Source organism: Symphodus melops, assembly GCF_947650265.1.
Source record: "Symphodus melops genome assembly, chromosome: 21".
NCBI classification, from domain to species: domain Eukaryota; kingdom Metazoa; phylum Chordata; class Actinopteri; order Labriformes; family Labridae; genus Symphodus; species Symphodus melops.
The window spans coordinates 1904996-1927502 of NC_136711.1; the positions used below are offsets into that span (position 1 = coordinate 1904996).

Sequence of the window (22507 nt, forward strand, 5' to 3'; positions counted from 1 at the left end):
CCATAAAGATTGTTACAACAATGAACGCTTTGATTTAGATCAACTTTCCACAAGCATCTTCTTCTCTGAATGCTTCCAGCGTATCTCTTTAAGGTCATTTACAAGCATACAAAGTACAAAGTCAGATTGTTAAAATGCTACAAAACTTCACCTACCTCTGAACGTGTTGGTTGATTCATATCGCAGCAGGCATTTCTAGACTATTTGGCAAACCTATAAACTACTACGATAACATTTAGCTTAAAAAAATAAAAGTATCAAAATGGAGGGATAAGAGAACAAATGTGGTCAGGCCTCATTCATATACAGATACACAGCGAAGGGGGACATTTCTATTTTGTTCACATGATGGATATTACGCAAGCTATCGCTAACAGAATTAGCATCGAGGAGGCCGGAGTTTTAAGTAGAGTTCGTTTCTTAGCGTCTCTACAGTTTGTAACACCACAGTTGTGTCAGGGGTCAAAGGTCGGTGGCCTGTGGACTGAATGACTGTCGCCCTATTGACACCTCGGAGGTGAGTTAGAAGAGGACGCTGCATTGGTTGGGCTGTAAAGGGGAAAAAAGCCCATTTAAAAATATCCTGTGTTTATTTATTTGTGTTTCGGTTCGGTTGCTATTTGATTGTTCTTTGAGACTCTTATGAATGTGCACACTGAATAGACAGACACACTGAGGACAGAAAAATTATAAATGTATAATTATTTATTAAGGTATATGAAATATAAATATAAAAATATAAATATAAAACATAAAAATATGATAATATATAATATAATATATAGAGACTATGCTCTTATTAAATACAGAAACTTTAGGGGGGTCGTCTCATTGGACTACGCCTAAAGTGGAGTATACTCCACCAGGTGGCGCTGTCTCCTTCTGAATCTGAAGTGTTTCTTCCACCATGGTTTCCTCTTCCTCTTCCTCCCGAGGACTCCCTGAAGCTCGACGTCTTTGGCTTCCAACATCCGTCTCCACTCTTCCTCTCTTTGCAGAAACATCTTGCCGAGCTCGTTGGTTCTTTCGATCTCCTTCAGTCTTCTCTGGCAGCTCTCCTTGTTTTCAGCCAGCTCCTTTAAGTAGTTCTCCTCCAGCGTCCTACACTTCATTTCCCACTTCTCGTTGTTCTGACTCAGTTCTGATCGGATCTCACCAAACAGAATCAGGTTGTCCTCGTGCTCCTCCGTGACTCCGATCGCTCTCTCTAACAAAGAGGAGATGAGGTCTTTCTGTTCTTTCAGCGTCCCCTCCAGATGTTTCACTTTGATCTGCCACCTTTCTTCACACTCCTGCAGCTTAGTGACGGCGTTCTCCTCTCTGAGGCCGATCAACTTTTGATAGAGATCTTCCAAGGCTGAAAACGTCGCTGCGTTCTCCTCTCGCTGCCGCAGCGTAACTTCTTCAAGAGACTTTATTTCTCTTGAAACCTGAATTCTGCTTTCACCAATTTCCCATTTGGATATTTCCAGCTCCTCCTCGAGATGTCTCACTCTCACTTGCCACTCTTCCTCTTTAACTCTGATCACCTCTCGGTAGTGATCTTTCATGGCTGAAATCCTTGCAGCGTTCTTGTCTCTCTGCAGGCGCCACGTTTCTTCACGAGTGTTGATTTCTCGCTCCATTTCATCGAGTTCGCTCCTCGATCGAGTGACTTCCTCCTCCAGACGTCTCGCCGTCAGCTCCCACACTTCCTCAGAAGAAGTCATTTCCCTCTCTGCTTGTTTTCTTCCTTCGGCGAGTTCGCTCCTGGATTCTTCCAGCTCCTCCTCGAGTCGTGTCACTCTGATCTGACACTCGTCTTCACACTCCCTGAGCTCTGTGGCAGCGTGCTGCTCTTTTTGGACGATCACCTCTCGGTAGTGATCGTCCTTTGCAGAAAGTGCTGCGTCCTTCTCCTCCCTCTGAATGCGCAGACTCTCCTCGAGAGAGGCGATTTCCTTCTCTCTTCTGCTTTTTTCTTCAGTTAGTTCTTGAACCTTGAGCTCCACCTGTCTTACGATCATCCGCCACTTTCCGTCACATTCCCTCAGTTTCCCTTCAGCCTCCTCATCTTGAAGTCGGATCGCTTCCACGTAGCGTTTTTTCGCGGCTTTCCCCTCCTCATCCTGCAGGCGCAAATATTCCTCACAAGAGGCGATGTTCCTCTTGTACTCCTCCAGCTCCTCCTGCAGCTGTCTCATTTTCTCCCGCCACTCTTCTTCACGTTGGCTCAGTTGTGCAGCAGTGGTCTCGTCTCTCTGAATGTGCAGACTTTCCTCAGGAGAAGTTTCTTCTTTCACACGTCGTTTCGTGCTTTCTTCCAGTTCTCTGTTGGATTCCTCGAGCCGTCTCATTCTCGTCTGCCATGATGTCCTCTCCTCCTGAAAGTCCTCCTCCATCTTCTTGATGACGTCCCTCATGTCTCCTGTCTCTCTCTCAGCGTGTCTCTGCTTCTGCTGCAGCGTTGACTTCTCCTCCCTCAGGCTCTTCATCTCACACTCCAGCTTCTTGATTTTGTCCTGAGCTGAGCGATGAGCTGCATTAAGCATCTCCAGGAGAAGTTTGGGAGACGTTGCAATGTATTGTCCATTTTCATAAGACTGAACAATTTCTTCATTGGATAATACTGGAGAACGCCACAAGCCATAACTCGACATTTCTCTTTTGTTTGGGTTCATCTGTTCACAAATGTGTTCTTCAAGTTGTATTAATTAATAAAAGTATTTCCTGGTTCACTTGGTGTTTGTCCTTACACAGAGCAGCCTTCCTCATGTGGGCGCTGTGATGTCACAGATCAAAGGCGCGATGGGTTTCAAACATAGTTTATTTCTTCAATTTGACTGTTGCTAAGCAACCCAAATGTTACCCTCTTAGAGTCGCTGTGATTGGCTAGTTGTTCCTGACGTTCTAGTCCTGATTGTTTGATTCAGAAATTATGAATAGATTTTTAAAAAATTAAAAAAACACAGATCAGACGCAGATTTACGCAGTTCTCTTTTATAAGAATATTTTTATTGCATTTCTATTCTACCATAGTGCATATATTACCTGTTTCAATAAATACATCAGGTTAACTACAGTACAGCTAGCAGCACAAAAGCAAACAGTAACCTGATTCAGAAGTCATAAATAATTGACAGTCAGTTTTGGGTCTGCACAGTAAAAGTTTCTGTTCCCTTCAATACAATAAAAAACTAAAAACACAACGTTTGTCCTTAAAACATGAATAGTCAGAGTTCTTACAGGGACCGTCCCTGATGTATTTGTAAGAGCCAATATGCATATTGTTGATTTGATTATAAATATTTAGTTAAAAATGATTAAAATGTGATTTTCAGTAAGTCCATGTTAATTCACAATGTTTAAAATGGTTTGTAAAGTCATAATTTAGTCATTGAATGTTTTTGGTCATGACATCACTGCGTATTTAAATATGACGCATGTAACGTAGGTAGTTGGAGTCAAGTGTTGATGGAAGCTACACAGTTTTTTGACCGTGCTTTCGACCTTTGTTATACTTTTATTTTACTTTGAATTTTTTACAGTAAACTTTTTAAAACGAAGAAAAGTTGTCGTTTTTTCGCTCGCGTTGCAAAAACTGTGAGTTGACTCCAATAAGTGGTACAAAGGACAAAGAAAGAGACGGAGTGCCACTACATTAGTCAAGAAACTAGCTTAATGGATCAATAAGCTGGAACGTGCTCGCGCGCGTGGAGGGCGCTGCTGTCCGCGCACGGAGGAGGAAACGAGAGCTCACCTCATAAAGCTAGCAGAAGCGGGTTATCCTTTAAAGTATTCTCCAAGTAAAGGTAACGTGAAATCTAAATACTAGTTTTTGCTTCTCTCTGCATTTTTAAGGCCGATTCAACATGTTGAGTCGATGTCAGCGTCGATTACTGTGATTGGCTGTTCAGTGCTTCTTGTGATCTATAGTGTGAGTCTCTGGGCTGCTTCTCAATACAGCTGCAGTTACTGTTTTCCTTCCATCAACGGCTCACATTGAGCCATGATCATTACCTCCAGGCCCAAGAATATATATGCAACAGTGTTTGGGCTGTAAATGATTAGACATTAAACAGAGTGAAAGCTTTTAGTTCACTCTCACAAGCAGTGCTGTAATGTTCACTCTGACTGTCATCGTCTCTGTGTTGCAGGATCTGAGTAAAGCCAAAGCAGCATGTGTGACTGAGAGGGCCCAGGCAGAGGAGGAACTGGGCCGGGTGCGAGCTCAGGCGCGCCTGGAGGAGGTGAGTTAAAGAAGGCTTCACCTGTGATCAGGTCAGCAGGTGAAACATGTCGTCACTGGAGGACATTTATGTTCAGCCTGGAAACAAATTCAGGTTCATCCCAGACATCAGTGGATGAAGGGAAACCTTTGCGATGAGACACTGCAGCACTCAGTTTGAAGTTATGACTAAAAAAACCATCAGCAGCAAAAAACTGTTTCAATAATGAAAGCTTTCATGCCTGTGACTGAGAGAGAGAGAAGCAGCAAATATTCACAGTGAGTGTTTCATAAGTGAGCAGGATGGAAGTTAACAGTTTTGCTTCATTCAGTTTAAGTCAAACTGTTCGACTGTGGGGTCATCTTTTGATTGGTCCTGGGTAGTTTCAGTTCTGTCAAGTGACTCCATTCTTGCTGTTTTTTTTGCCCTCCCCACCGAGCAGCAGGAGCACGTCTCCTCATTGGAGGGGAAGCTTCGCTCGGTGCGCTCCTCCATGCAGGAGGTGCAGCTGCACTGCTCCCAGCAGAAACAGACCATCAGTGAGCTGCAGGCCAAGAACGGCCAGCAGAGCGTCGAGACGGACGGACTGAGGCGCAGGATCGAGGAGCTCCAGCAGGTCAGGATCAACAAGCTGCTTTATGTGTCTGCATCCTTCTCGTAGCGAGGAGCCGTCTTTGTGCAGCTGCTCCAAGCGCTCCAGTAGAGAATCCTATAACCTACAGAAAGACACCGTTCACCACATGGGCGCTCTATTCTGCTCGGACAAAATGCAAGCTGGTCTTAGTGTTCTTAATCTGAGTGAATCGCTTGCTTCGTTTTGGAATAAATAGATAACTGTTGTTTTATATGGTTGTGTGGTTGCAGGAGCTGTCGGGGAAGGACCAGGAGAGGGTGGCTGAGGTGAGCCGGGTGAGGGTGGAGCTGCAGGAGCAGATCGGACATTTACAGGCAGAGAGGACCGCGCAGGGAGGACTCAAAGAGAAGATCAGCGCCCTGGAGAGAGAGATTAAAGGTGCCGCTTCACGCCGAATCACTTTCAGTCGTGCCACATCAGACGCTTCTTCACTTTTTAATAAAGAGGACTGATTTGTTCAGAACATATGATGTAGATTTTAGTTTATCCTGTCGTATCTCCCCTCACCTGTCGCTTGCTGTCCTGCAGTACTCAGCAGTAACCACCGAGAGGCGCTCCTGGACAAAGAGAGCGAGCTGTCTTCCATGCTGGAGAAGCTGCGGCTTAAAGACGCAGAGATCCAGAGGATGAGGGAGGACGAGGCCAACAGAGCCAGCTACCTGCAGAGCGCCATCCTCACCTACGTTCAGGGCTCACCTCTGGGACACTTCAGCAGCCCAAAGAAGTGAGCAGACACCTCAGCTCCTCCGCTGCTACCTCGGACCCTCGCCGTGTCTCTGCACAGGTCAGGAGCGTCCAGCACAGATTACAAATCCAAATCATCAGGACTTTAAAAGAAGAAAAGAGTGGGAAAAAAATCAGGAGTGAAGAAACAGATATTTTCTGTTAGTGCTGTTTTTAAACCAAACACAATGTGCTGATAGAGGCGGGATATGAAGAGTTAGAAAAGCCTGAAATTGTCGGAGCAGGTCCCACTTTGATAGTCGACTTGGTTCACAGGAAAAAGGTAGAATAACTGCGAGTAAGACAGTCAAAATCAATCATTCTGTTTTTTCAGCGTGACTAATATCTTCACGACACAGAAATATAAATAATGCTATAAAGATCTCAAACATGAGTCAGACAGTGAGGTGTAACGTTTGTCCAACATGTTGTCGTGTTTCGCTCTTCCATTGACTGACACGACGGTAAGTAACCATTGAAACCCGTGTGGACTGTGCTGCCCCATCCTGTCACATTTTCAAGCCTTAAAGAGCATATTGCAGGTTAAAGACAAAATTTAACTAATCATAGAAAAATACGTTAACAATGCTGTTTTTAAAGAAATTCTGAAATTAATAACCCACAGGGTCTCCTGGAGAAGTTTTAGTACGTGTTCGCACGTCTTTGCTCTTTACTTCCGCATTCGGCTGTGACGTAGCATAAGGGAGTCCTGCTGAATCCCCGTCTGTTTAACATAGAAAAGCATGGATCCGAGTGTCACTCCCGTCAATAACTAGGAAGAAAATATGTATTCCTTTACATATAATGGTGTGCTGGCTTATTATTATGAACCTGTTAGATGTGATAGAGAGCAGAAACAGGCAGGATTAGAGGAATAACGGCCTCAGGAGAGAAGTGGTGTGAGGAGAGATCCGGAGCAGGCATCCTGCTGAGTGACAGCTGTCAGCTCGCCATATATGGGCGAGTGCTGTGTTCACATCAGCATATATAAAGTTTGTAATCACATTCAATCAATTAAAAAACAATTTGTAGAAGGTGCAAGTGCCGATCATTCACCTTTACATTGTATGGGAGTTGCTCGTAAAAACGGCAAATCTGTACAACGTATTACGGTGCCGTGCTGTGTGCGCGCGAGAGAGAGAGAGAGAGAGAGAGAGAGAGAGAGAGAGAGAGAGAGAGAGAGACATAGAACCCGATTACACGGCCTGTGCAAATGCAGCACTTTGTCTTTATTGTTTATTCCTGATGCAGCTCAGTGCTCACGTTGTTATAGATAATACAGTGTATGGTGCAGGATGCTCCTGACGTGAGTTCACAGCGCACGTCCACACAAACATGCACAACAGCGCACACACTCCACAGTTTAATGCGTGCACATATATTAGGCTACTACAAGAAGTTTAAAGTTTTAATGGGATAGAGGACCGACAGACGTAAAGCTTGTGTTTCTGTTTGTTTCCAAACCGCGCGTTACGTCTTTCCCCACTGCGCGCTCACACACACAGACACACACACACACACACACACACACACAGACACGCACACGCTCTCTTGTAACAGAGTTGGATTTATAATCAATCGTATGACTACATATATTAATACAGACTGTCCGGTGTCTATTACGCGCAAACTAGAGAATATAACAGAGGATTCCAGCAGATCAAATCATTAAACGCTTTCTGTCTGCGTATATAATATTTTATGTTAAACAGCCAGAGATTTAAATTAATAAGGAAACGCTTTTGTGTCTGATGCCGAAATATTCAACGCGTCTATTCGATCGTTTCTGGTTGTGGGAATAATTCACCAAAAAACACTATGAATAATCAAGCCACTTACACTGTGCACCTGAATGTGCGCCGCGCAAATTACAAACTATTGCAGGGAGGCATCCTGTCTGTCACACCTCTTTACACCTCTTTAATCATGTTTTAGCCTGTTTTTGTGCTTTAATTCTTTTGTGCTGCCTTTAAATGTTTGTTTGTAAAGTGTTTCATGCTCTCGGTGCAAGACAAGTTCCCCCAGGGGCAATAAAGGCTTCATTCATTCATTCATACACGTACGCATACAGCGATCAAAGCAGAGTAACAGAACACGACTCCCTCATGTTACGTCATATGACGCGTTGTTGAAAAAAAAGCGCGTTCTAAACGGCTATGCTAAAACAGCCACTTTCTCCTCTAAATTAGAGCACTTATGTGTTGTAGAACATATTAAAAAAATAACCTACTTATTTTACGGCCATTAACAGACTATATAAAATATTAATTAAACAATTTTTTTAACCTGCAATATGCTCTTTAATATTGAACATGTGTCAAACCGGACGGCTGCTTCTCTGCAGCTCACAAAATGATACCTGCTGTTTTTTAAAAACGTCTGAAGGAAGCCCGGCGTATTCAGCCATGAAACACAGGGCTGGGTTTTGACTTCACATTGTTGTACATGTGATTTATATTTGTTGAGCTATTTGTTTTGTGGTCTTATTTTTGATGAAGACTCTTTTTCTCAGTAAAATGTTGTGAAATGTGATTCTCAGAGATCTAAATACGTGTTGGAGGAACAGCCAAAGACCCTTAATTGTCATGATGGATCACTGAATGTAGAAATACGCCAGCGTTGTCGTCTTCATAGTGTATCGAGACTACTTTATGAAGGTCTCGTCTCAGAATGTAGAGAGCTTTCCGTTTGTTGTATTTCAAAACATACCAATTTCTTCTTTTCTTTTTTTTTTTTTTAAACTGGATTGAATCTCTATACTTTTTTTTTTATATATATGGGGGGTACCAAACAGAGCATAGGGTAACAAAATCTGTGCTTATCTAAAAGGATAAAGTTGATCTCCCAAATTTGGTTGTTACAGCAGCTCCAAAAAAACAGGAAAACAGGAAATATAAACGACATCAAAAGCAAAAAAAAAAATTCTTAAAAAAACAGCTATTAGCAAATTTACATTTTATTGATAGAGCGCTTTTCAAAAACTCAAAGACACTTTACATGTTCAAAACAAATACAAGTATACAGGATAATTCAAACAAGGAAAACAGAACAAACAGTTGAAAGAGAAAAAATACATACATACCGTAAATCCCAGACTATTGAGCGCACCTGGATATAAGCCGCACCGGCTAAAAATAAGTTAAAAAAATTATTAGTACATATATAAGCCGCACTTGATTATAAGCCGCAGGTGTCCACGTTATAACAGAGCTATTTGCACAGAAAGACGTGACATAAAAACATTTGTTTAACTTTTAATTAAATACGTACTACCGGTAACATCCGCAAATACGAAGCCTAGTGGAAATCCTTGATCGAACAGTGTCTGTAACACGGCTGATGAAAAAGATTACCCTAATACATTTCACAAGAAAAAGTCCATCCATTCACTGACTCGGAATGACTTCATTACTCACTTCGTCAGTGTCTTTTTCGTTGTTGCTGTCAGTGTCATCTTAACGTGCAGCAGCTCTGTTAGCTTCTTTGACAGCCAGGTCGATCGCCTTTAACTTGAAAGCTGCATCATATGTATTTCTCCGTGTGTTTTCCATGATGAGGGTGCGTGCATGAAGCGCAAAATGACTGATATTAAGATCCGATGTGACGAGGACAAATGTTTTTGCGGCACAAGCTCATTGTCCCCCAAGAAAAATCCATAAATAAGCCGCACCGGAGTAGAAGCCGTAGTGCGCGAAGTGTGAGGAAAAAAGTAGGGGCTTATAGTCCGGAATTTACGGTAACTGCAGTCAGCTGGCAGCTGGGGGGCGGAAAGTCTCCCTATTCAGTGCTTATTTTAAGGGTTAAAATGAAGAGTTGGTGGCTGAATGATGATTTTATGAGCAAGAGGAGAAGTAGTTGAACGCGTTGATGTAATTTTTATGTCTGGGATCCAAGAAATGTTGGAACTACAGCAATGTAAAAACGGAGAAAATTTTCGTGTTCTTCAGACTCGTTTTAATGGTTTCGAATGGAGAGTTTTTTGGACCACCTGCCGCTTTGAAGCTCACAGTGTCCAAATCGTTGCTCCGTTTGTCCTGAAATTTTAATGTGAGCGAGAGGACAAGTTTCCCTACGTTTTGAGGGTAAATTTAGTCATGTGGTGTGAAAATTGTGGTCGCTAGAGCAATTTGTTCGGGAGATTTAGAAATAATCTCCCAACTCAGCCTCACTCTAGTGATGATGTCACTCACTCTATCTGGAAACCTCCCACCACATAGACACCCATTCAAAAACGTGGAAGACAGCAAAAAACATCACAAAACATTTGGAGGTATAGTTTAAAAAGTATACAAGATAGCAAAACAATGTAAATGTAGTAAAAGTAGCGGGGAAACGTGTGAACGTTTTAAAGTAAAAATGAAGTCTCTACGTGGAACAGAGCAAAAGTTATAAGGCTGAGAAAAAGGTGGAACAGTGGAAAAAAATCCCATTCATTTCAATGGGGCAGAATTTTCTGGAAAAAGTGAAATAACTTAAAAAGTAAAAGTAGTAAAAACGTGAAAAGTCATAGCCATAATGAGCAGAAAAAGCTGAACAGTATGGTAGTTGAACGGTGAAAGTAGCACAAACGGTGCAAAAGTAGAAGCGAAGCAAAAAACGTACGGAAGTGGGAGAATAAGTATAAAGAACTGGATAACAATAGTGTGAATGCTTTCAAGCATTCACACTAATAATAATATTAACAATGAGCATGAACCGGGTGATGTAGCAGGCGGATATTGAGACAAAAATAATGGAAAGACATGCTTATTTTAAATATGAATTTAATATGTTTTATGTATTTTAATTTTAGGTCTTCTACTATTTTGCTAATATATATTTTCAAATTAATTTTATTTTCAAAAAATATGTATGACCTTCCTCCGCGTACCACTAGAGGGGAGCTCGCGTACCACCACAGTTTGAGAATCAAGGCTCTAACTGATGTCCAGAATTTCACAGTTTTCACTCATGTTTTAAAATTGCCACTGTGGTCAAAATCTGAATGTTAGATGAAAATAAATATATATAAATATATCAAAACGTGCGCCTATTTGTGCTGTCGCTCACAGTCCAAACGGATCGGTTATATCATGTTTAGTTTTCAAGATATTTGAGGTTTTGTGAGCAGTGGTAAGCCCATTCAAAGACATTGATGGAATGTTCTGGCAGATCAAAGCTGAATGTCAACCAATCAGTGAGCAGCTTATCAGAGTTAGTGTTTAGAGTGGGACAGAGTTCTGTCTTAGCTGTTAGATGGCACCATTCTTACTGCTGTCCCACACACACACACACACACACACACAGACTCTCACGCACACACGGCAACCACCCTCACAATTTCTGCAGGAATTGTCTAGTTAACAATTGTAGTAGTGTGGTTTGCCTTTCAGGCAACCACCCTAATAAATATATACATAATCCATCTAAAATAAATGTCATTTAAATAAATGTAAAAAATAAATGTAAAATAAAGTAATTAATTAAAATAAGTGTATAGACTATGCTCTTATTAAATACAGAAACTTCAGGGGGGTTGTCTCATTGGACTACGCCTGAAGTGGAGTATACTCCACACTGAATACAGAGAAGTATCACACACTGAGGACAGAAAAATTATAAATGTATAATTATTTATTAAGGTATATGAAATATAAATATAAAAATATAAATATAAAACATAAAAATATGATAATATATAATATAATATATAGAGACTATGCTCTTATTAAATACAGAAACTTTAGGGGGGTCGTCTCATTGGACTACGCCTAAAGTGGAGTATACTCCACCAGGTGGCGCTGTCTCCTTCTGAATCTGAAGTGTTTCTTCCACCATGGTTTCCTCTTCCTCTTCCTCCCGAGGACTCCCTGAAGCTCGACGTCTTTGGCTTCCAACATCCGTCTCCACTCTTCCTCTCTTTGCAGAAACATCTTCCCGAGCTCGTTGGTTCTTTCCATCTCCTTCAGTCTTCTCTGGCAGCTCTCCTTGTTTTCAGCCAGCTCCTTTAAGTAGCTCTCCTCCAGCGTCCTACACTTAATTTCCCACTTCTCGTTGTTCTGACTCAGTTCTGATCGGATCTCACCAAACAGAATCAGGTTGTCCTCGTGCTCCTCCGTGACTCCGATCGCTCTCTCTAACAAAGAGGAGATGAGGTCTTTCTGTTCTTTCAACGTCCCCTCCAGATGTTTCACTTTGATCTGCCACCTTTCTTCACACTCCTGCAGCTTAGTGACGGCGTTCTCCTCTCTGAGGCGGATCAACTTTTGATAGAGATCTTCCAAGGCTGAAAACGTCGCTGCGTTCTCCTCTCGCTGCCGCAGCGTAACTTCTTCAAGAGACTTTATTTCTCTTGAAACCTGAATTCTGCTTTCACCAATTTCCCATTTGGATATTTCCAGCTCCTCCTCGAGATGTCTCACTCTCACTTGCCACTCTTCCTCTTTAACTCTGATCACCTCTCGGTAGTGATCTTCCATGGCTGAAATCCTCGCAGCGTTCTCGTCTCTCTGCAGGCGCCACGTTTCTTCACGAGCGTTGATTTCTCGCTCCATTTCATCGAGTTCGCTCCTCGATCGAGTGACTTCCTCCTCCAGACGTCTCGCCGTCAGCTCCCACACTTCCTCAGAAGAAGTCATTTCCCTCTCTGCTTGTTTTCTTCCTTCGGCTCGTTCGCTCCTGGATTCTTCCAGCTCCTCCTCGAGTCGTGTCACTCTGATCTGACACTCGTCTTCACACTCCCTGAGCTCTGTGGCAGCGTGCTGCTCTTTTTGGACGATCACCTCTCGGTAGTGATCGTCCTTTGCAGAAAGTGCTGCGTCCTTCTCCTCCCTCTGAATGCGCAGACTCTCCTCGAGAGAGGCGATTTCCTTCTCTCTTCTGCTTTTTTCTTCAGTTAGTTCTTGAACCCTGTGCTCCACCTGTCTTACGATCATCCGCCACTTTCCGTCACATTCCCTCAGTTTCCCTTCAGCCTCCTCATGTTGAAGTCGGATCGCTTCCACGTAACGTTTTTTCGCGGCTTTCCCCTCCTCATCCTGCAGGCGCAAATATTCCTCACAAGAGGCGATGTTCCTCTTGTACTCCTCCAGCTCCTCCTGCAGCTGTCTCGTTTTCTCCCGCCACTCTTCTTCACGTTGGCTCAGTTGTGCAGCAGTGGTCTCGTCTCTCTGAATGTGCAGACTTTGCTCAGGAGAAGTTTCTTCTTTCACACGTCGTTTCGTGCTTTCTTCCAGTTCTCTGTTGGATTCCTCGAGCCGTCTCATTCTCGTCTGCCATGATGTCCTCTCCTCCTGAAAGTCCTCCTCCATCTTCTTGATGACGTCCCTCATGTCTCCTGTCTCTCTCTCAGCGTGTCTCTGCTTCTGCTGCAGCGTTGACTTCTCCTCCCTCAGGCTCTTCATCTCACACTCCAGCTTCTTGATTTTGTCCTGAGCTGAGCGATGAGCTGCATTAAGCATCTCCAGGAGAAGTTTGGGAGACGTTGCAATGTATTGTCCATTTTCATAAGACTGAACAATTTCTTCATTGGATAATACTGGAGAACGCCACAAGCCATAACTCGACATTTCTCTTTTGTTTGGGTCCATCTGTTCACAAATGTGTTCTACAAGTTGTATTAATTAATAAAAGTATTTCCTGGTTCACTTGGTGTTTGTCCTTGCACAGAGCAGCCTTCCTCATGTGGGCGCTGTGATGTCACAGATCAAAGGCGCGATGGGTTTCAAACATAGTTTATTTCTTCAATTTGACTGTTGCTAAGCAACCCAAATGTTACCCTCTTAGAGTCGCTGTGATTGGCTAGTTGTTCCTGACGTTCTAGTCCTGATTGTTTGATTCAGAAATTATGAATAGATTTTTAAAAAATTAAAAAAACACTGATCAGACGCAGATTTACGCAGTTCTCTTTGATAAGAATATTTTTATTGCATTTCTATTCTACCATAGTGCCTATATTACCTGTTTCAATAAATACATCAGGTTAACTACAGTACAGCTAGCAGCACAAAAGCAAACAGTAACCTGATTCAGAAGTCATAAATAATTGACAGTCAGTTTTGGGTCTGCACAGTAACAGTTTCTGTTCCCTTCAATACAATAAAAAACTAAAAACACAACGTTTGTCCTTAAAACATGAATAGTCAGAGTTCTTACAGGGACCGTCCCTGATGTGTTTAAGTGCATTATTTGGGGTTTTCAGACCGCAGGAACTTTCTCATAGTTCTTGGAACTGTTGGAACCGGCCCTCTCTTTTTGGTGATTCTGCATCGCAGGAACTCTGGACTATTTTAGTTCCTACACCCCCGTTTAGAGGAACCTTTTTAGCTCCTGCTTCAGAGTAGACACCATGGCGGTGCAGATGGAGAAGAGGTGACCTGCGGTGTATTCTCAGGGAACTCTCTAGCGAACAGTTCCTCTTCAAAAGGTCCCGAGAACTGTTTGGTCAAAAACACCTTGTTGTTGGAAACATGGCTGGGTTTGTTCACGGTTTTTGGCACTAAATCTAAAATTTTGCACAAATTCTACAAAAAATCTTCTGGATAATTCTTTTGCCATAAATGGCACAGCAGATGAAGTTAAAACCTTTAACAGCTTTTTAATGAAACCAAACATTATCTCAGGCTGTTTGATTGTTTCGTGCATTTATCAGATTCTTAAATACTGTAAAATATAACACAAACTCTAAATCTGCTCAGCAAATATCTTTCAAGTCATGACATTAGCAGTGAGGTCGTCTTCAAAAACAATAGTGTGAATGCTTTCAAGCATTCACACTAATAATAATATTAACAATTGTAGTAGTGTGGTTTGCCTTTCAGGCAACCACCCTATTAAATATATACATAATCCATCTAAAATAAATGTCATTTAAATAAATGTAAAAAATAAACGTAAAATAAAGTAATTAATTAAAATAAGTGTATAGACTATGCTCTTATTAAATACAGAAACTTCAGGGGGGTTGTCTCATTGGACTACGCCTGAAGTGGAGTATACTCCACACTGAATACAGAGAAGTATCACACACTGAGGACAGAAAAATTATAAATGTATAATTATTTATTAAGGTATATGAAATATAAATATAAAAATATAAATATAAAACATAAAAATATGATAACATATAATATAATATATATAGACTATGCTCTTATTAAATACAGAAACTTTAGGGGGGTCGTCATTGGACTACGCCTAAAGTGGAGTATACTCCACCGCGTGGCGCTGTCTCCTTCTGAATCTGAAGTGTTTCTTCCACCATGGTTTCCTCTTCCTCTTCCTCCCGAGGACTCCCTGAAGCTCGACGTCTTTGGCTTCCAACATCCGTCTCCACTCTTCCTCTCTTTGCAGAAACATCTTGCCGAGCTCGTTGGTTCTTTCCATCTCCTTCAGTCTTCTCTGGCAGCTCTCCTTGTTTTCAGCCAGCTCCTTTAAGTAGTTCTCCTCCAGCGTCCTACACTTAATTTCCCACTTCTCGTTGTTCTGACTCAGTTCTGATCGGATCTCACCAAACAGAATCAGGTTGTCCTCGTGCTCCTCCGTGACTCCGATCGCTCTCTCTAACAAAGAGGAGATGAGGTCTTTCTGTTCTTTCAACGTCCCCTCCAGATGTTTCACTTTGATCTGCCACTTTTCTTCACACTCCTGCAGCTTAGTGACGGCGTTCTCCTCTCTGAGGCCGATCAACTTTTGATAGAGATCTTCCAAGGCTGAAAACGTCGCTGCGTTCTCCTCTCGCTGCCGCAGCGTAACTTCTTCAAGAGACTTTATTTCTCTTGAAACCTGAATTCTGCTTTCACCAATTTCCCATTTGGATATTTCCAGCTCCTCCTCGAGATGTCTCACTCTCACTTGCCACTCTTCCTCTTTAACTCTGATCACCTCTCGGTAGTGATCTTCCATGGCTGAAATCCTCGCAGCGTTCTCGTCTCTCTGCAGGCGCCACGTTTCTTCACGAGCGTTGATTTCTCGCTCCATTTCATCGAGTTCGCTCCTCGATCGAGTGACTTCCTCCTCCAGACGTCTCGCCGTCAGCTCCCACACTTCCTCAGAAGAAGTCATTTCCCTCTCTGCTTGTTTTCTTCCTTCGGCTCGTTCGCTCCTGGATTCTTCCAGCTCCTCCTCGAGTCGTGTCACTCTGATCTGACACTCGTCTTCACACTCCCTGAGCTCTGTGGCAGCGTGCTGCTCTTTTTGGACGATCACCTCTCGGTAGTGATCGTCCTTTGCAGAAAGTGCTGCGTCCTTCTCCTCCCTCTGAATGCGCAGACTCTCCTCGAGAGAGGCGATTTCCTTCTCTCTTCTGCTTTTTTCTTCAGTTAGTTCTTGAACCCTGTGCTCCACCTGTCTTACGATCATCCGCCACTTTCCGTCACATTCCCTCAGTTTCCCTTCAGCCTCCTCATGTTGAAGTCGGATCGCTTCCACGTAACGTTTTTTCGCGGCTTTCCCCTCCTCATCCTGCAGGCGCAAATATTCCTCACAAGAGGCGATGTTCCTCTTGTACTCCTCCAGCTCCTCCTGCAGCTGTCTCGTTTTCTCCCGCCACTCTTCTTCACGTTGGCTCAGTTGTGCAGCAGTGGTCTCGTCTCTCTGAATGTGCAGACTTTGCTCAGGAGAAGTTTCTTCTTTCACACGTCGTTTCGTGCTTTCTTCCAGTTCTCTGTTGGATTCCTCGAGCCGTCTCATTCTCGTCTGCCATGATGTCCTCTCCTCCTGAAAGTCCTCCTCCATCTTCTTGATGACGTCCCTCATGTCTCCTGTCTCTCTCTCAGCGTGTCTCTGCTTCTGCTGCAGCGTTGACTTCTCCTCCCTCAGGCTCTTCATCTCACACTCCAGCTTCTTGATTTTGTCCTGAGCTGAGCGATGAGCTGCATTAAGCATCTCCAGGAGAAGTTTGGGAGACGTTGCAATGTATTGTCCATTTTCATAAGACTGAACAATTTCTTCATTGGATAATACTGGAGAACGCCACAAGCCATAACTCGACATTTCTCTTTTGTTTGGGTCCATCTGTTCACAAATGTGTTCTACAAGTTGTATTAATTAATAAAAGTATTTCCTGGTTCACTTGGTGTTTGTCCTTGCACAGAGCAGCCTTCCTCATGTGGGCGCTGTGATGTCACAGATCAAAGGCGCGATGGGTTTCAAACATAGTTTATTTCTTCAATTTGACTGTTGCTAAGCAACCCAAATGTTACCCTCTTAGAGTCGCTGTGATTGGCTAGTTGTTCCTGACGTTCTAGTCCTGATTGTTTGATTCAGAAATTATGAATAGATTTTTAAAAAATTAAAAAAACACAGATCAGACGCAGATTTACGCAGTTCTCTTTGATAAGAATATTTTTATTGCATTTCTATTCTACCATAGTGCCTATATTACCTGTTTCAATAAATACATCAGGTTAACTACAGTACAGCTAGCAGCACAAAAGCAAACAGTAACCTGATTCAGAAGTCATAAATAATTGACAGTCAGTTTTGGGTCTGCACAGTAACAGTTTCTGTTCCCTTCAATACAATAAAAAACTAAAAACACAACGTTTGTCCTTAAAACATGAATAGTCAGAGTTCTTACAGGGACCGTCCCTGATGTGTTTAAGTGCATTATTTGGGGTTTTCAGACCGCAGGAACTTTCTCATAGTTCTTGGAACTGTTGGAACCGGCCCTCTCTTTTTGGTGATTCTGCATCGCAGGAACTCTGGACTATTTTAGTTCCTACACCCCCGTTTAGAGGAACCTTTTTAGCTCCTGCTTCAGAGTAGACACCATGGCGGTGCAGATGGAGAAGAGGTGACCTGCGGTGTATTCTCAGGGAACTCTCTAGCGAACAGTTCCTCTTCAAAAGGTCCCGAGAACTGTTTGGTCAAAAACACCTTGTTGTTGGAAACATGGCTGGGTTTGTTCACGGTTTTTGGCACTAAATCTAAAATTTTGCACAAATTCTACAAAAAATCTTCTGGATAATTCTTTTGCCATAAATGGCACAGCAGATGAAGTTAAAACCTTTAACAGCTTTTTAATGAAACCAAACATTATCTCAGGCTGTTTGATTGTTTCGTGCATTTATCAGATTCTTAAATACTGTAAAATATAACACAAACTCTAAATCTGCTCAGCAAATATCTTTCAAGTCATGACATTAGCAGTGAGGTCGTCTTCAAAAACAATAGTGTGAATGCTTTCAAGCATTCACACTAATAATAATATTAACAATTGTAGTAGTGTGGTTTGCCTTTCAGGCAACCACCCTATTAAATATATACATAATCCATCTAAAATAAATGTCATTTAAATAAATGTAAAAAATAAACGTAAAATAAAGTAATTAATTAAAATAAGTGTATAGACTATGCTCTTATTAAATACAGAAACTTCAGGGGGGTTGTCTCATTGGACTACGCCTGAAGTGGAGTATACTCCACACTGAATACAGAGAAGTATCACACACTGAGGACAGAAAAATTATAAATGTATAATTATTTATTAAGGTATATGAAATATAAATATAAAAATATAAATATAAAACATAAAAATATGATAACATATAATATAATATATATAGACTATGCTCTTATTAAATACAGAAACTTTAGGGGGGTCGTCATTGGACTACGCCTAAAGTGGAGTATACTCCACCGCGTGGCGCTGTCTCCTTCTGAATCTGAAGTGTTTCTTCCACCATGGTTTCCTTTTCCTCTTCCTCCCGAGGACTCCCTGAAGCTCGACGTCTTTGGCTTCCAACATCCGTCTCCACTCTTCCTCTCTTTGCAGAAACATCTTCCCGAGCTCGTTGGTTCTTTCGATCTCCTTCAGTCTTCTCTGGCAGCTCTCCTTGTTTTCAGCCAGCTCCTTTAAGTAGTTCTCCTCCAGCGACCTACACTTCATTTCCCACTTCTCGTTGTTCTGACTCAGTTCTGATCGGATCTCACCAAACAGAATCAGGTTGTCCTCGTGCTCCTCCGTGACTCCGATCGCTCTCTCTAACAAAGAGGAGACGAGGTCTTTCTGTTCTTTCAACGTCCCCTCCAGATGTTTCACTTTGATCTGCCACCTTTCTTCACACTCCTGCAGCTTAGTGACGGCGTTCTCCTCTCTGAGGCCGATCAACTTTTGATAGAGATCTTCCAAGGCTGAAAACGTCGCTGCGTTCTCCTCTCGCTGCCGCAGCGTAACATCTTCAAGAGACTTTATTTCTCTTGAAACCTGAATTCTGCTTTCACCAATTTCCCATTTGGATATTTCCAGCTCCTCCTCGAGATGTCCCACTCTCACTTGCCACTCTTCCTCTTTAACTCTGATCACCTCTCGGTAGTGATCTTCCATGGCTGAAATCCTCGCAGCATTCTCGTCTCTCTGCAGGCGCCACGTTTCTTCACGAGCGTTGATTTCTCGCTCCATTTCATCGAGTTCGCTCCTCGATCGAGTGACTTCCTCCTCCAGACGTCTCGCCGTCAGCTCCCACACTTCCTCAGAAGAAGTCATTTCCCTCTCTGCTTGTTTTCTTCCTTCGGCGAGTTCGCTCCTGGATTCTTCCAGCTCCTCCTCGAGTCGCGTCACTCTGATCTGACACTTGTCTTCACACTCCCTGAGCTCTGTGGCAGCGTGCTGCTCTTTTTGGACGATCACCTCTCGGTAGTGATCGTCCTTTGCAGAAAGTGCTGCGTCCTTCTCCTCCCTCTGAATGCGCAGACTCTCCTCAAGAGAGGCGATTTCCTTCTCTCTTCTGCTTTTTTCTTCAGTTAGTTCTTGAACCTTGAGCTCCACCTGTCTTACTATCATCCGCCACTTTCCGTCACATTCCCTCAGTTTCCCTTCAGCCTCCTCATGTTGAAGTCGGATCGCTTCCACGTAGCGTTTTTTCGCGGCTTTCCCCTCCTCATCCTGCAGGCGCAAATATTCCTCACAAGAGTCGATGTTCCTCTTGTACTCCTCCACCTCCTCCTGCAGCTGTCTCGTTTTCTCCCGCCACTCTTCTTCACGTTGGCTCAGTTGTGCAGCAGTGGTCTCGTCTCTCTGAATGTGCAGACTTTGCTCAGGAGAAGTTTCTTCTTTCACACGTCGTTTCGTGCTTTCTTCCAGTTCTCTGTTGGATTCCTCGAGCCGTCTCATTCTCGTCTGCCATGATGTCCTCTCCTCCTGAAAGTCCTCCTCCATCTTCTTGATTTTGTCCCTCATGTCTCCTGTCTCTCTCTCAGCGTGTCTCTGCTTCTGCTGCAGCGTTGACTTCTCCTCCCTCAGGCTCTCCATCTCACACTCCAGCTTCTTGATTTTGTCCTGAGCTGAGCGATGAGCTGCATTAAGCATCTCCAGGAGAAGTTTGGGAGACGTTGCAATGTATTGTCCATTTTCATAAGACTGAACAATTTCTTCATTGGATAATACTGGAGAACGCCACAAGCCATAACTCGACATTTCTCTTTTGTTTGGGTCCATCTGTTCACAAATGTGTTCTTCAAGTTGTATTAGTTAATAAAAGTATTTCCTGGTTCACTTGGTGTTTGCCCTTGCACAGAGCAGCCTTCCTCATGTGGGCGCTGTGATGTCACAGATCAAAGGCGCGATGGGTTTCAAACATAGTTGTTTATTTCTGATTTTAAATTTGACTGTTGCTAAGCAACCCAAATGTTACCCTCTTAGAGTCGCTGTGATTGGCTAGTTGTTCCTGACGTTCTAGTCCTGATTGTTTGACTCAGAAATTATGAATAGATTTTTAAAAAAAAATTAAAAACTCACAGATCAGACGCAGATTTACACATCTGGTTTCCCAGGTTACAGTTAATTATTCAGATACAAACTCACTATGAGGCTCGTTCTCTTTTATAAGAATATTTTTATTGCATTTCTATTCTACTATAGTGCATATATTACCTGTTTCAATAAATACATCAGGTTAACTACAGTACAGCTAGCAGCACAAAAGCAAACAGTAACCTGATTCAGAAGTCATAAATAATTGACAGTCAGTTTTGGGTCTGCACAGTAACAGTTTCTGTTCCCTTCAATACAATAAAAAACTAAAAACACAACGTTTGTCCTTAAAACATGAATAGCCAGAGTTCTTACAGGGACCGTCCCTGATGTGTTTAAGTGCATTATTTGGGGTTTTCAGACCGCAGGAACTTTCTCATAGTTCTTGGAACTGTTGGAACCGGCCCTCTTTTTTTGGTGATTCTGCATCGCAGGAACTCTGGACTATTTTAGTTCCTACACCCCCGTTTAGAGGAACCTTTTTAGCTCCTGCTTCAGAATAGACACCATGGCGGTGCAGATGGAGAAGAGGTGACCTGCGGTGTATTCTCAGGGAACTCTCTAGCGAACAGTTCCTCTTCAAAAGGTCCCGAGAACTGTTTGGTCAAAAACACCTTGTTGTTGGAAACATGGCTGGGTTTGTTGACGGTTTTTGGCACTAAATCTAAAATCTGAAATTTTGCACAAATTCTACAAAAAATCTTCTGGATAATTCTTTTGCCATAAATGGCACAGCAGATGAAGTTAAAAACCTTTAACAGCTTTTTAATGAAACCAAACATTATCTCAGGCTGTTTGATTGTTTCGTGCATTTATCAGATTCTTAAATACTGTAAAATATAACACAAACTCTAAATCTGCTCAGCAAATATCTTTCAAGTCATGACATTAGCAGTGAGGTCGTCTTCAAAAACGTCATAGTTCTTCTTGTAATGTGTGAACATACAATAACAATGTTAAAAAAAAACTACGCTGTATGGAACAGGAGCATGACTCAGAGTGATATCGAACATACAAACATGTTCAAACCGGAGCACAAAAGAGGGAGCACATTACTCCCATTCTGGCCCCCCTACACTGGCTGCCTGTGCATTTTAGAGTTCATTTTAAGATTCTTTTATTTGTTTGTAAATCTTTAAATGGTCTCGCCCCACCTTACCTCTCTGAGCTGCTCCATCCCTACACTCCTGCCCGGTGCCTCAGGTCAGCTGACCAGCTGCTCCTGGAGGTACCGAGGTGTAAGTGGAAGCTCAGAGGGGAGAGGGCTTTTTCTTCTGCCGGTCCCAAACTCTGGAACGACCTCTGATAGTACGAATTTCTGTGAATACGTTCAGTTTGGTTACACTTTGTAGAGGTGACTTTGCTGTTAGCAGACCTATGATCTATTTGGAGAAGCTATGACCATATGGGAAGAGAGGATGAACTGTTCCTCAAATATAGGTCTGACATGTGAAGAGTAAAGGTCATGTGTTTCTTCATACCATGTACAGAAGTATCTAAAGTGGGAAGGAATTTGTGACATCTGTTGAACAGTATATAAGGGCTCTGCAACGACTAATAAAGTTGTCTATTTTCTCAGCCTGCACAGCGTCTCAGTGTTGTCTGTCAGAATGGAACCACGGCCGTGACATGCTGCATCTTTATCCAGTCTGTTGATAGATTCAGCTTTAGGGACAGTTATATTATTCAACCCATCAGTGGCGTCTACGAACAGATTGACGGAGACTTCAAGCCCAGGTGAGTGGTTGATTTTCTTAACTACTTTGCTGGGTGAGAAGTGTAAATCTCTGTCAATAAAGAATCTGTTTGCGGCTGTTTCTATCAATTTTTATTGGAAAAATAGATATTATACTTCAATTTACTTTAAAGTGCTATAATTCCTGGACTATATGGATCATAAAATCGTTCTATGTTGTTGTATTGTTCTTTGTTTCATGTGATATACTAATGACTCATTAGAAGACTTTCTACTATGACAAAGTTTATCTTTGGGTTATAAAGTATCGTTCTTTGTGGAGATTGGCGAGTGGACGCCAAGGGAGTCAGATTTATATGAATAGGCGAGTGGAAGCCTGGAGGCGAGTGGACGCCTGGGTCAAAGCAAATAGTACATATGAGGAGATCATTGAGTGGACGATGATAAGGAGTTGTATAATGAGGTTCGAATTCTCATTATTGATGATATGGTACGGATATGGTGAGACATCGATG

The 22507-nt window shown here is 42.5% G+C and overlaps 2 protein-coding genes across 2 annotated transcripts in view; both read left to right on the forward strand.

The window, feature by feature from the left end:
• The window catches only part of acbd4 (acyl-CoA binding domain containing 4), a 179971-nt gene that overhangs the window by 39072 nt on the left and 118392 nt on the right, over nt 1–22507 (forward strand). The window lies entirely within an intron of this gene.
• LOC306817034 (leucine-rich repeat-containing protein 45-like) lies at nt 4086–6087 on the forward strand. Its single transcript, XM_079333584.1, has 4 exons — nt 4086–4229; nt 4651–4824; nt 5073–5220; nt 5371–6087. Exons 1-4 carry the CDS (start codon nt 4101–4103, stop codon nt 5568–5570), a joined length of 651 nt encoding a protein of 216 aa, XP_079189710.1. The 5' UTR covers nt 4086–4100; the 3' UTR covers nt 5571–6087.